At 53.6% G+C, this 13,056-nt stretch overlaps 5 protein-coding genes across 5 annotated transcripts; 2 read left to right on the plus strand and 3 right to left on the minus strand.

The window, feature by feature from the left end:
* Positions 1-1,155: 1,155 nt before the first annotated feature.
* On the minus strand, positions 1,156-2,847 carry A1O1_00863 (uncharacterized protein; the record flags this gene model as incomplete). Its single annotated transcript, XM_007721778.1, has 2 exons — positions 1,156-1,676; positions 1,785-2,847. The coding sequence occupies 2 exons, from the start codon at positions 2,845-2,847 to the stop codon at positions 1,156-1,158; spliced, it is 1,584 nt and encodes a 527-aa protein (XP_007719968.1).
* A 1,289-nt stretch (positions 2,848-4,136) lies between these two features.
* Positions 4,137-5,241, plus strand: A1O1_00864 (uncharacterized protein; the record flags this gene model as incomplete). Its single annotated transcript, XM_007721779.1, has 2 exons — positions 4,137-4,178; positions 4,210-5,241. The coding sequence occupies 2 exons, from the start codon at positions 4,137-4,139 to the stop codon at positions 5,239-5,241; spliced, it is 1,074 nt and encodes a 357-aa protein (XP_007719969.1).
* Positions 5,242-6,260: 1,019 nt separating this feature from the next.
* Positions 6,261-7,960, minus strand: A1O1_00865 (formamidase; the record flags this gene model as incomplete). Its single annotated transcript, XM_007721780.1, has 6 exons — positions 6,261-6,377; positions 6,510-6,862; positions 6,972-7,363; positions 7,480-7,768; positions 7,819-7,837; positions 7,889-7,960. 6 exons carry the CDS (start codon positions 7,958-7,960, stop codon positions 6,261-6,263), a joined length of 1,242 nt encoding a protein of 413 aa, XP_007719970.1.
* Positions 7,961-8,615: 655 nt separating this feature from the next.
* Positions 8,616-9,211, minus strand: A1O1_00866 (D-tyrosyl-tRNA(Tyr) deacylase; the record flags this gene model as incomplete). Its single annotated transcript, XM_007721781.1, has 2 exons — positions 8,616-8,720; positions 8,789-9,211. 2 exons carry the CDS (start codon positions 9,209-9,211, stop codon positions 8,616-8,618), a joined length of 528 nt encoding a protein of 175 aa, XP_007719971.1.
* Positions 9,212-9,842: 631 nt separating this feature from the next.
* Positions 9,843-11,841, plus strand: A1O1_00867 (uncharacterized protein; the record flags this gene model as incomplete). Its single annotated transcript, XM_007721782.1, has 3 exons — positions 9,843-10,097; positions 10,147-11,729; positions 11,781-11,841. 3 exons carry the CDS (start codon positions 9,843-9,845, stop codon positions 11,839-11,841), a joined length of 1,899 nt encoding a protein of 632 aa, XP_007719972.1.
* Positions 11,842-13,056: the final 1,215 nt, after the last annotated feature.

Below are 13,056 nucleotides of genomic sequence, written 5' to 3' on the forward strand. Positions count from 1 at the left end.
GACACGAACGAGAGATTGGGGCTGCGAGGGCTACGAGGACACGGTCTGAACCCGCTGGATGCTCTCACCTTTAATACATACTCGATCTTGATACTACCGTGTAATCAGAGATGCAGGGTCACTTGTCCAGTTCTGTTCCTGCTTTTCTCAAGACGACATTGTCGATCCTTGCACCTGTGGTCCTTGTCCTTCCATGCAACCTGCCTTTGTGGACGAAGGTCCTATCGACAGACGACATGAGGTCACATCGAAGCTCGTCGGTGGATGCTTAGCCTTGATGAGCCCTTGCATTAGGTATATGCGAACACGGTCTAGGACATGGATGGAAGGTAGCGGCCGTCGGTCGGAGAAGATCGATTGGACGATTTTACAATCAACTGCTGGTTGAAGCAATGGAAAAGTGGTGCCGAGTGGCGGACGATGGTAGGATGGGAGGATGTCTGGCTTGTTTGACCGAGGAAGCTTCTGTAGCTTGTGTCGGTGGAGCAGCGAGATAAGCCTCGTACAAGGGTGTCGGGAACTTGAAGTGAGCGGTCGAGGGGAGAGGACAGAGAAGACTGGAGACTGGAGACTGGAGACTGGAGGGGGAGTGACACCGAGTACAACGTTAGTAGATGTGGTGGTCATCATTGGTATAGACCAAAAGATTGCCGCATTTGCCGTAGATAAGACAGACTAGACTGTACCTGTATCACGCCAGCCAGAGTCTTTGTGGCCGGGACTGAAAGGCACAATGTTGGCGATATATCACTGATATGGGCGTTACACCGAGATGATGGGAGATCGAAGATATGGCATTCTGCGATGACACCAATTCATCCTTGCTACGTCCACGCGGGTATCTGGTAGCAGACCATCTGGCCTCTTCATACTGATGTAATCCGACGATGGCATTGAGAAGGAGTCGATTGTGGTCAAGTACCTCAGGTACCCTACCTAGGTAAGTATATGGGCATATTTTGCCTACAGCTTCATGTCATGTCATTTCTTGAGAGCGAATCCTCTCTATCATCATCATGATTATCATCGTGTTTGATCAAGTCTATGCCCCAACCAATACCACCCGTCTGCATCTCCTGCGACCTCATACTCCACAGGTCGAACCAAATCTCGAGACATGACTGCATCTTCCAGTCCCGGTAGCCCCGTGTAGTCCTATAGACTGGCCTTGCCCTGACTCTCAAAAGGCAGCGCGATAACTGCCAGCCCCGCTGCAATGAACAGCGCCCCGCTGGTGTAGACAGGCGCGCTGGTCTTCAAATTCGCAAACATGGCAATGATAGGGGCCATGATGCCAAACACTCGGTTGGCTGTCGCCGTCAGGGCATTCCCCGTTCCACGGTCCTTGGTGAAGAAACACTCGGGCGTGTAAGCGTAGAGCACAGCATACATGACATTCGAGGTAAAGTTGAAAGCGCAGTTCCAGCCCAGTAAGGCGTCCGAAGTAGTGGCCGTGGTGGAGCAATACAGAAAGACACCGGTCATGACAGTGGACACGCACAAGGTCCCACGCCGGCCGAAGCCGCGGATCTCGACCATAGCACCGCCCAGCAGACACCCGGGAATGCCGAGGACCGCGATGATTACTTGGTTGCGATATGTGATGTACGTGCTGCTGTCGCCGAACTGGGCACCTTTGATTGCTTGGAGGTAGGGGAGAAAGGCATTGTAAAGGGCTGCAACCAAGCAAGGAGAAGTCAGTACTAGATCAAACAAGGGTCACTGAAGCTGACAGGAAGAGGAGCAAGATAGGGCAAAACGCAAAAGGAGTTGTCAGAACGTACGATATCCCAAGCCGATAAACGCCCATATAAGCATGATCAAAGCCGTGCTCAGGGCCAGTTTCCTGGTCGCAAACAACGCCCGGATATGTGTCAGATTGACCTTTTCCAGACGTCGCTTCAGCTGTGCTGCGGCGCTGGTTGCTTGATGGCCGGCTTCACCTCCTTCCGCGAGGAGCTCGCAGGCCTTCAAGTCCTCGATGGTCAGAGGCGAGGTCTTGCCATTTCTTCGCGCCACTTCGTGCACGATGCGCACTGCTTCGTCGTCACGGCCCTTACCCATGTGGAACTTGGGGCTTTCGTAGATGGTGAAGAGCACGAATCGAATGAAGAACATGATCATGGCAATCCCGCCCATGGTGATCATGAAGTACCGCCAGCCCATGTTCTTCGACCGCGTGCACGTTTCCCCTTCCTGGCACGTCAAGTTGCCCAACAAGGGCCAGGCGATCAGCGTGGCGACGAGTTGAGCGAAGGCCCAATCGACCGATAAGATGGTGAGCAAGTACTGATGACTGCCTGGTAAAAACTCCAGGAAGATGGCAGAGTCGACGGGCAGGTTGCCGCCGACCCCAAAGGACCAGAGCGCCGCGAAGCATCCGATGGCTGCAAAGTTGGGCGAGCTGGCAGCGATCAAGCCGAACACGCTGGTGACGCCCAAGGTCAGATTGAAACCCCATCGGCGGCCGAAGATGTCGCAGCCAAAGCCCCAGAAGACCGCACCGGCAAGAAGGCCAATGTTCTGGCTCAAGGTCAACAGAGGGGGACGTGAGGGACCGAATTCGTTGGCGACGGGCGTGAAGATCAACGAGGTCACAATCGGCCACAAGTTGTCGCTCGCCCAGCCGAACCCGACGACGATGAAAAGCTGCCATTGATACCATCCCATGCCAATGTCCTGGATTGCGCGGTTCAAGACTCTGGCTTTGGCCTCGTACACGGGGTCGGTCGAACCCTTGGGGATTGCACTGGGGTCATCGTATCCAATGGCCACCTCGCTTCCCAGACGAGCCCGGTAGTCGGTCGGGTCGTCGGTGCGATCCATGACTTGCTTATCGTCTGCCATGGTGATGGTGACAAGGGTTTCAGTTCAGGTCAGAGGTATCGAAGGAGGAAGGAAACAGGCCGGATTCTGCGGCGCGGGAGGATCGATCACGGTTGGCCGAGTATATACAGAGTAGTAGGAAGGGTCCCGAGGAATAAATGATAACAAAATCCAGAAATACTTGCAACAGCTTTGTATTGTTGCATCGCGGGTAGCCTGATCACAGACGAGCGTATCGCCATGACATAGCACTACCACCCACACACCTATTCTTGATACTTCACCTACACTAGGCAACTAGATGCCAACCGCGTACCCAACAAGATGCATTGCTCGTTCCCCGGCTCCGATAAGAGACTTTTAGGGGGCTTCCTAGGCCGCCGATCAAGTTGCTTTGTGCTGTACATGGGAGACTGGTGAATGGTGAGATATGGCACCGGCCACCCCCAGGCTTTGGTCGTGCAATGGCGCCAGCACACGAGCTGGCAACTGGTGGGACGAAAGTACTGTGTAAGCCACCCCGTTTGATGACTGGTAGATCGGCCCGCGGTGGCATCTGAGGGGCGTCATTAGCGGAGGGAACGTTCAGGCTAGTTCGCTTCCACTCTCCCAATGATTGTCGTATGATGAATATTGGAGTGTGAGAATGTGTACTCAGCAATCAGATCAGATCCCAGTGATGCCACCAACCTTGTTGAACACGCCATCTGAACCCTTTATACTAAAGTGGCTCCCTCGTCCATCTTGTTATGTAAAGCCCCGCGACGATCTTCAGGTGGACAGGACATTGTCACGCTTCGTTCCCCAGCTTGCGAGCAGGCAGAATCGCGTTTGGACGGATCTCTCCTCGTCAATCGTGGATCTGAGGGCGCCTGACTGGCCAGCTCGTCGTTCTCCGCTGGGACGCGAGGTACTGGCATGTGCAGGACTTTCTGGTTGCTATGATCCGTTCGTAGGTAGTCTTTACTGGCAGTGTCCAGACCTTCTGGTGGGCATAGGAGGCTTCTGGATGCCTATGGCTTGAAAACAGCCAATTCATGTATCTCCAGGATCCAGACATTGCAGTCATTGAGCATACGCTGCAGTTGAGCTCGAACTTGTCACTTCAACTCCAAAGCCTGAGCGCGTCGTCCAGCGGCCTTGGCGCTCAAATCGTGTTTCCACGCTTTCCGCTTCAAGTTGAGCTCTATCGCACTCGCAACTCTTCCTCGCGCTCAACATCTTCCTATTCTTCCCTGGGTTGTATCGAGGGGCCTTAAAAATACTCTCGCCAGTCATGCGAGGCAATTGCGTCTACCAGTAGTACAGACATGGACAACGCTCCTGCTCAAAAAGTAATACTCGCCGTTCTGGTAAGTTGAGGCCTGCATTGACGGTTTCCAGACTCCCGCACCTACCAGACGTTTTCTCCCTCCATCCTCCTCTGGTGCTACGTCCTCCATCCGTTCCTCAAACCAGAGGAACGTATTTCAGCCCTCGCGATCGACGCAGCCTGTTGCGGCCTCGCCCTTTGGCGCGACACCACGCTTTCATCTAGGGATTCGTGGAGAGAAAGATGACATCCAGACAACCTTCGATGATGATGACGACGACGATACGTCCGTTCTGCCAAAGGGTCGCGTCGGTGCCCATGCGCAAGATGCCATTGAGGTCGAGCATGACGAGCTCGAAAGAACGTCACCCTTGCTGCATCGGAACAGATTTATCACCCCAGTTGTCAAAAGACGCAAAGTCTCCCATCCCGAGGTTGGGCCAGTCCGGACAATCACTATCTCGTCCTCTCCAGAGGTGGACGATCTTAGTCAAGACGATGCATATGATGATATGGGAATACCTGCTTCGGAGTCGGAGCTGGAAGACAACATTGATCTCGCCTCGAAGACGCCTGAGACGAACGAGTCAAACAGAGCAATTAGGTTTCGAGGCACAACTACCGCCATGGCAGATGCGACCCCGCTCTCTAGGACGGTCTTTAAGTCTGCCTCGGACGGTTTTCAACCAACGCCAGCTACAAGTGCTCCAGTATTACCCGATGTCTTCTCCCCGTCACGACGTAAGGGGAAGGGTGACTACGTCTCTGGCGGCAGTGCAGACCTGGTGCGGAACTGGGTTCTTCACGTTGCCGCACAGGAGTCACAAGCCGCGACGAACCCCGAGCTGACCATCAATGTTAGAAAGGTGGTGAAGGATAAAAGCGGTCGCTTCGTTATTGTTGTCGACGAGAATGCCTCGCAATGGCTGCTTCCGGAACAGCATCAGAAGGGATTCACTACCCTAAGGACCACATGGCCTGAGCTGCACACGGGCTCACGTATTCTTCTCAAAGGCAAAGCTACAAGATGGCCTCTTCAGCTGGATAACACCTTCGGTGACGTCTGTGTGGCTGCATACTGGGAGCTTATCTCGAATGGGTAGGCTCTATCGGTCTGGCAGACCTACAACACCTTGAAAATCGACCCAACAGCAGATCTTCCTATAACAGCAAAAAGTCTGGGCTTCTACCCGGGGCGTGCCACTTTACTCCTTCTACTGGACCGCCCTGTCTGGAGACCAGCTGCCTCCCTCGCCGTGCACCAGGCTTGCAGCCTCATCCGGTGACTCAAACCCTGACGCTCGGTGCGTTCAGAAGATTCAAGGAGTTTAAATGATTCGTGAGGTTCACATTCCCAAATGACTACATCCCAGTGGCAGAAAAGCCTCGATGGGAACGTCGTTCGTGGCGCCAATGGAGTTTTCACCCTTGATTACCGAGCGTGGTGAAAGACGTCTGAGAGGTAGGATGCCGACTTTTCATATTTTGTGCAGCGCAGTGCCCTGCCGCGCGAACTGACGAGGCAAGTGACCACGAGTTCCTTATCCTATTACATATATCTCAGCACATCGTTTTCGGGTAGAGGCTCGGGCACACTAGGGCAGCAGCAACAGGAAGTGGGCGAGCAGAGCATATCTACATATCGCGGAAAGTTGCTCTAGGACGTCTGGTGCCTATCCTTTCGATATCAAGGCTGCCACCGACATCTTATGCGAGAAGCGTCGGGAAGTATAGTTTTCTCTTAGAATAGTGAGGCCGCTTCGATTCCGGCGTAGCATCAAGATGGACGAAATCACATACTTTATACAAAGCAGAACCCAAGAGGTCCACCAACACCAACGGGAAAATTAGTCCTTTGTTGAGCTCATCGGCTTATTATCATTGAATCGGTCATCTCTCTTCATGACGCGTGACTCGTGAGCTGAGAGTCTTCTCCAACATGATAGTGTAAATGACATTGTAGAATTGTTCAAGTCCGTGAAATGGTAAGATGTACTCTTCCCTTCTCTGCTTTCTTTGCTCTCCCATCCTTTCCTGGATGCTATCCCGACTCTCACAAAGACAATATCATAGCGGCAATCTGTGCCATGACATGCTGGTGCTTCAGGTGTCATCGGTCGGGTTACTTGCTGGCCATCGCGCAAGATCCCAAGTCCATCTTCTTCGCCTCGGCCGAGGGAGAGATGTCGAACGAGAAGATATCCATTGGCAAACCGATGGTGGTGCATGCATTGGGGATCTATCATCGACATTGATTAGTTATATATCAACATGAACAGTCCTGGGTGATGGGCATGTGGGAAGGATTGTCATAAACAGCGAGGCGCAAGACAAGTAGACGACACAGTATCAAGCAAGGGGGAACACTCACATCGACAATACCAGCGACATGACCCTCGATCGGGATACAGCTGAGCATCAAGTAGATCTGATAGTCACTGTAGCCGAAACGTTTGAGATACTCGATGACGCGCAAGCAAGACTGGCGATAGGCGACCGTGGTGTCCAGGTAGTGCTGCTTGCCTTGCTCGTCGACGCTGAAGCCTTCGAAGTAGAGCATGCGGCCCGGGCTGAATTGCGGCTGGACAGGGCCGGGGATGTAGATGGGCGATTTGCCGCCGACCATGCCGAGCTTGGCCTGGCCGTCTTTGATCACTTCGACCTTGACGGTGATGATGCCGGCGATCTCGATGGCGCCGCAAAAGGAGATTTCACCGTCGCCCTCTGTGATGTAATGTGTCAGTTGGAGGGTTGACGGGTCTCTGGGCGAGCAAGGAGAAGAAAGAACACAAACACAAGAGAAGGCCAGCAGATCAGGGGGTTCCAAACTTACGAGAAAAGTGCAAGTCTCCCACGGAGAACTTGGCGCCCTTGACATGCACGGGCAAGTATACTTTGCTTCCGCGCGACAGGTTCTTGATGTCACAGTTCCCGCCGTGCTCGGGGCGGCCGGGGATGGTGCGGGCGCCTTCTTTCCCGATTTTGGTTTTGGTTTCGTCGTCGGCTGAGCCGGCGTGCACGTTCGTGGCGTTGGGGGGTTGCGCGACGATGCGCTCGAGCGAGGTGGTCGAAATCAGCTCTCCTTCCCGCTTGTTCCATTCGGCTAGGATCTCGGGCGATGGTGCACATCCCAGAATGCCTGGATGGATGAGGCCGGCGAAGCGCACGCCGGGGATGTGGCGTGATGAGCAGAAGATGCCTTCGAAGTCCCAGATTGCTTTGGCTCTGTGTCACACCAAAGTATAAGCGATGGACAAGACTATATTCAAGATCTTCCTTCTCTTGTTCTTTTTCTTTCTTTTCATGTTCTCAACGAAAGGTAGATTGCAAGGAATCCTTACGCTTCAGGGTAAAGCTCGTCCAAGAACCCGCCGCCGTTGTCCTTGTGGAAGATCCCCGTGAACCCCCACGGGTGGTCCTGGAACGGTTGGACGTCTTGGATCTCCACGAGAAGAACATCGCCCGGCTCGGCCGTCTCGATTTCAAACGGACCGGACAGGTAGTGGATCTGGGTCAGGTCGACATTCTTCACGTCGTCGGCACTGTCGTTGTCCTTGATCTGTCCTCCGGTCCAGTCGATGCACTCGATCTTCACTGTCTCTCCGTTCTTGATGGTTCCGCAGAAGGGTACTAGGCATGATCTCAGTCAAAGGTGACGGCTTATCCAGAAGACCGCGTACCATCAGGATGCCATCTGTTCTTTAGGGCAGTCAGTCACATGTCCTGGAAGGTATATTGGGCCGTTCTCACATGCAGATAAGGCTGGTCCTTCGCCGGCTTGTCAAGGTCGACTTTCACGGCGGTTCTGATCGGTCCAGGCATGTTTCCCTTTCCGTGAGCGGCTTTTGAAGACGGAATTTACGGACGGACTGGCAGCAAGCTGTAGTAATAACTACTTGCAAGGCAGGATGGTTGTTCAAAGATCATAGAAGTGGTTGCTTTCGCGGCCGGCGGGCATCAACATATCCTCCTATCGTTCCTTTGTTTATGGCTTTGCGGGGCATGCCCGTTGTAGGTTACCCCTCAGGGATCTGCGATAGGCATAAGTTCGGGTTCCTTAGTCTAAGGTGTTCCCTCGATTTTGTCTCCGGCAATTGGATTTGCGTAGATAGAGTCGCATAGGAGCTGGGGTGGGTGTTCGATGATAAGGCTTCTGGCGCTGCCACCAATGACAGACGTGACGACAGCGCGCCTTTAGGCCAGAAGAGGCAGCTATGCGTCCCAGGACGAACGGACGTCTTGCCCCGCTGTTCCTGAGATGAGCTCGCGTTACGTACGGGATAAATAAATTGTTGGCGTCGAACACCGCTGGTCCTAAACGTCTTCTTTATCGTGGTTGACGGGCTTCTCCTTTATCTGCTCGATCGTCACGGTCGCAAGGACCAAGGCCGAGGAACTTGATTGTCGACACGAGAGTGACATAACCAAGCGGCTCCGGCCAAGCGTTCAAACATGTGGCATCCTAGGTCTGACCAGTTCAGTCCTGGTCTTGTGGTGTGGGAGTTGACGCTGGTGTATTAGTGACTTTGGTACTTGCGACCGAATCCTTCTTAGCAGGACTGGTATCGATCTCGAGTGTGACCTGGCCTAGTTAGTATTGCATTTCTGCTAGCCCGGTCCAGATGATATCCATGCGTGGTTTCGACATACTGGTCCATCGTTGACGAGGCTGACCTGCATCATAGCCTGGAAGACGCCGTCCTCCACTTTTCCAGCAGGATACTGACTGCGGACGCGAGACACGAAATAGTCATAGAGTTCCTTTGCGACCTCCGGCTTCGCTGCCCCGTGGAAGTCAGGCTTGTTGCCCTTCTTGGTGGAAGCCAGCAAAGTGAATTGCGAAACGCAAAGGACGTCGCCTTCAATGTCCTGGACGCTCTTCTTCCAGTTGACTCCATTGTCGTCGGGCCATAATTTCATTTTCAAGATCTTCGATCCCATTGACTCGGCATCTTTCTTGGTATCGTTGGGGCCGATCGCGGCGAGAACCAGCACTCCTTTTCCGATGGCCGAGACAACTTGCTCGTTGACCGTGACAGAACTGGATAGCACCCGTTGCAATATCGCCTTCATTTTCGACGTGACAACAGACTCTTCTACCGCTGGTGCCACGCTCTAAGAGCCCTGAAACCCAAAGCCACCGGGCGAAGCCAATGCGGAACGTCGTCTAAGGTACCGTGCTGTTCAGAGGTTTCCTCGCTCACATTTCAATCAAGCGGCGGGAATCTAGAACGCCAAGGTGCGTGATGTGCTCTTGTGCTCCGTACTATAGTTGACCTACGGCGGACCATGGTAGCGACATCCCAACCACTACATTGGCTAGCCGCGTTTGCCTACCAAGAGATTATCTCCAGCACTCTTTCTCCTGAACATGTCTCTGGCAGAACTGAGACAGGCAGAAGCAGGAGGGTTTCCACAAATTGTAGCCGTAGTCCAACAGACAACCTGAAGTATTGGAATTGGCGTCGATCACATGATTGTTGAGGCTGGGATCGAGCTGCCAAGCCAATATGTCCTAAAATGGACTAGTGCAGATCGATAATGTGACCGCAGTTGGAATCGCAGCCATCGAGGCGCGCGGCAAGCCAGGGCTGGTTTCAAGTTGCAAACGATAGTTTGGCGAATGCCTACCCATTGAACCCTTCGTCCGCCTCTCCATCACACCTCCCATACCTCCGGAGACACATCCGACCAGTAGACCGCCATGGCGTCCCGGAAGACCCAGCAAGAGATCGACAAGACGTTCAAGAAGGTCGATGAAGGAATCCAAGCGTTCGAGAGCATTTACGAGAAGATCTACTCCTCACAGAATGCGGCGCAGAAGGAGAAACTGGAAGACAACCTCAAGAAAGAGATCAAGAAATTACAAAGATCCCGAGATCAGATAAAGACTTGGGCGGCCGGCAACGAGATCAAAGACAAGAGTGCCTTACTCGAACAGCGGAAGCGGATAGAGAAAGTAAGATCAACGTCCCCTCGTACCATGTCACCACTGACCGGCTACACAGTGTATGGAAATCTTCAAAGCCGTGGAGAAGGAGATGAAGACGAAAGCATTCTCGAAAGAGGGGTTATCACAAAATGCCAAACTAGATCCCAAGGAGAAGGAACGGGAGGAACTCTGCGACTTCTTGTCGGAGCAACTGGACGAAATCAATCGGATCCTGACTGAGGAACTTGAACCGGAAGCGAACATCTTACAAGCTGCTCTCAAGAAGAAACAAAGAGATAACAGTAAGGCCGATCGACTTGCGGAGATTGAGGCCGTGACCGAAACGTACAAATGGCACGAATCCCGATTGCAACTGGTCCTCCGATCACTTCAGAATGGCAACCTGGACAATGATTTGGTGACTGTGATCAAGGGTGAGATTGAAGAGGTGGTCAGAGAAGGCCGCGAGCCCGACTTCGACGCTGAGGCCTACGAAGGCATTTATGACGACCTCAACCTTGACGGCGAAGAGGCGCAGTTTGGTCTGAGTAACGAGGTGGATCACATGTCTTCCCAGGACACACAGTCTGTGCAGGAAGACAATGAACCAGAACCCGCTCCGATCAAGAAGCCCAAAGTCGAGCATCCGGCGACCCGACGACCATCAACCCAGCTCAAATCACCACTCCCAGCCCTCGCGACTCTAAACACCATGCCTCCGCCACCATCAATACCCAAAGACACCACGATGAAACCGGCGCCAATACCGAATCGACCGCCTGGCGAGACATTAAAGTATGCATCAGCCGCGGCCGCGGCCGCAGCAAGCGACAAGACAGGAGTGGGCATTGCTCCTCTTCCTCCGCCAGTGGGCGCGAACTCGACCACTGCATCTCACGCCCTGCCGGCGCCGAACAAGACGTCTGCAACCAGTTCACCAGCCCCAGCGCCCGCGCAACCGGTGGAAAAGACAGCCTCGCCCAGACCTGGTCCTGTGACCGTGGAGTCTTCGGCAACATCGCAAGACCACTCCAGCCATTCCAAGTCGCCTACACTCAGCTCCACCAGTGCCCCGGCTGCTAGCGTACCCAGTAGTATTCCTCCCACGCCTGCAATGGAGAACTCGGTGGCAGTTCAAGAGCCTGTGATAGCGGATGAACTGCCGACGACAAATGGTGATGCTCACGAGGACCCTTCTACCGTAGAGTCGATATATCACCTGCCTCCTGGTCTCCAAGACCTCCTCGACTCATTTGAGACGACCAAGAGTCGAGCCGCTCAACCACCTTCTCAGTTGGCCCGCCTGCTCCAAGCTTCGCAAGAGACATGTCCCGAGCCATCGGATAGCGATCGACCTCAACATTACCGACCAACATTCAAGTACAATACCCCGGCGCACTATCCTCAGGATGTACTTCCAATCTTCGATGATCCCGCCTTGTACGACAACCAGAGACTGGAAACGGACACCCTGTTCTACATCTTCTACTACCGGCAGAACACATACCAGCAGTGGTTGGCAGCGCGCGCCCTGAAAAACCAGAGTTGGCGGTTTCACAAGCAATATCAAACATGGTTCCAGCGGCATGAAGAGCCCAAACAGATCACGGAAGAATTCGAACAGGGAACGTATCGGTTCTTCGATTATGAGAGTACTTGGTAAGATATTCTGGGTCGCGTCCCTGGTCGGGTTATGCTAACATCCTGCAGGATGAATCGGCGGAAGGCGGACTTCAAGTTCTTGTACAAATTCCTCGAAGACGACTTGTAGGGTAGTTCGGTGGCAGCACGCTGTCCGACGACCTGCTGCATGCTCACATGCATGCAATCTTTCTTCGCAGACCAAGAGGGTTTCCTCCGTACCTGTCGAAGACTGTCTGAGTCAACAGAGCTCCTTTCCAGACTTCAAAGCCTTGCTCCCTGTCATTTATTTCCTTGCGTATTTGCTTCTGACTCGGACTTCGTCTCCGTCTAACACACAGACCAGTTCGCGCAATCTGCGCGCCGAGTGTTGCACGCATCGGTTTGACTAATATTTCTTCCGCCCGCGGATGGCACCCTGGCGCTCCGCCTCACTTTCTGTGTCACAGCAGGATCACCACCCCGAGCACGCAACACTCAGCAGTTCGCGGCGGGCGGCTCGCGACGAGGCGTGTCGAGAAAGAGAGGAAGAGAGGGAGCGAGAGGGGCTGAGTCTGTTGTTTGCGGCTAGGAAAGGCAACCAGACTGGGCAGTACTGGGTAGGTCCTCATGATATTGCACTGGCTAACACCAATCAGGCGACGCCTCAAAGTATCAACGCTGGCAAGGGACCCTGGTCACTTCGCTTGCTTGTTCATCAGCCTCCAACGAACGCAAGGTCCTGCCTTTTCCCACTTCCCACAGTCTCTATTAGCATCGGCGCATCCCTAGGCTAGGTGAATACAGAAGCATTCCCATGGCTGCAATCGAAAAGGCAACCATGCAGAAAAGAAAGCCATGATACCTGCAGACACTGCCGACCTTGCTCCCGCCGTCCACTGGAAACAACAGCCTTACAGTCCAACTGCAGTGCCATGGACCACACCTTGACCGATGCCTACTTTTGTATCCCGACCATAGTTTCCCATGGATTACGATCGACCTCTTATTGACTTCTCCTAGTGTCGTGCACGTCCTTGACCAGCTCCTGGTTCCTACACGACGGATGAGGCTGTAGGTCGACTGACTGGTCACATTCACCAGAGCCTCTGTCAAGGTCCCATGCACAGGTCGACGTGACTTTGTTTGCACCCTCCTCCTTGATTACGCTTTGGGACGGATTCCAGCTGCAATTGTCCGTCCGGGACCACCAACCTACAACTACAAACCCGAGGGCAGCGAATCGCGACGAGGTCGACAACGTTACTGGCCGATGGATGGTTCTTGTAAAGAGGTGAGCCTTGTAAGTAGCCTCGCCCCCAAAGATGTCATCGATTGGTCCGTATGTATGTCCATCCTCTATCTC

The sequence above is a fragment of the Capronia coronata genome (genome assembly GCF_000585585.1).
Source record: "Capronia coronata CBS 617.96 chromosome Unknown acBCG-supercont1.1, whole genome shotgun sequence".
Lineage (NCBI taxonomy): Eukaryota > Fungi > Ascomycota > Eurotiomycetes > Chaetothyriales > Herpotrichiellaceae > Capronia > Capronia coronata.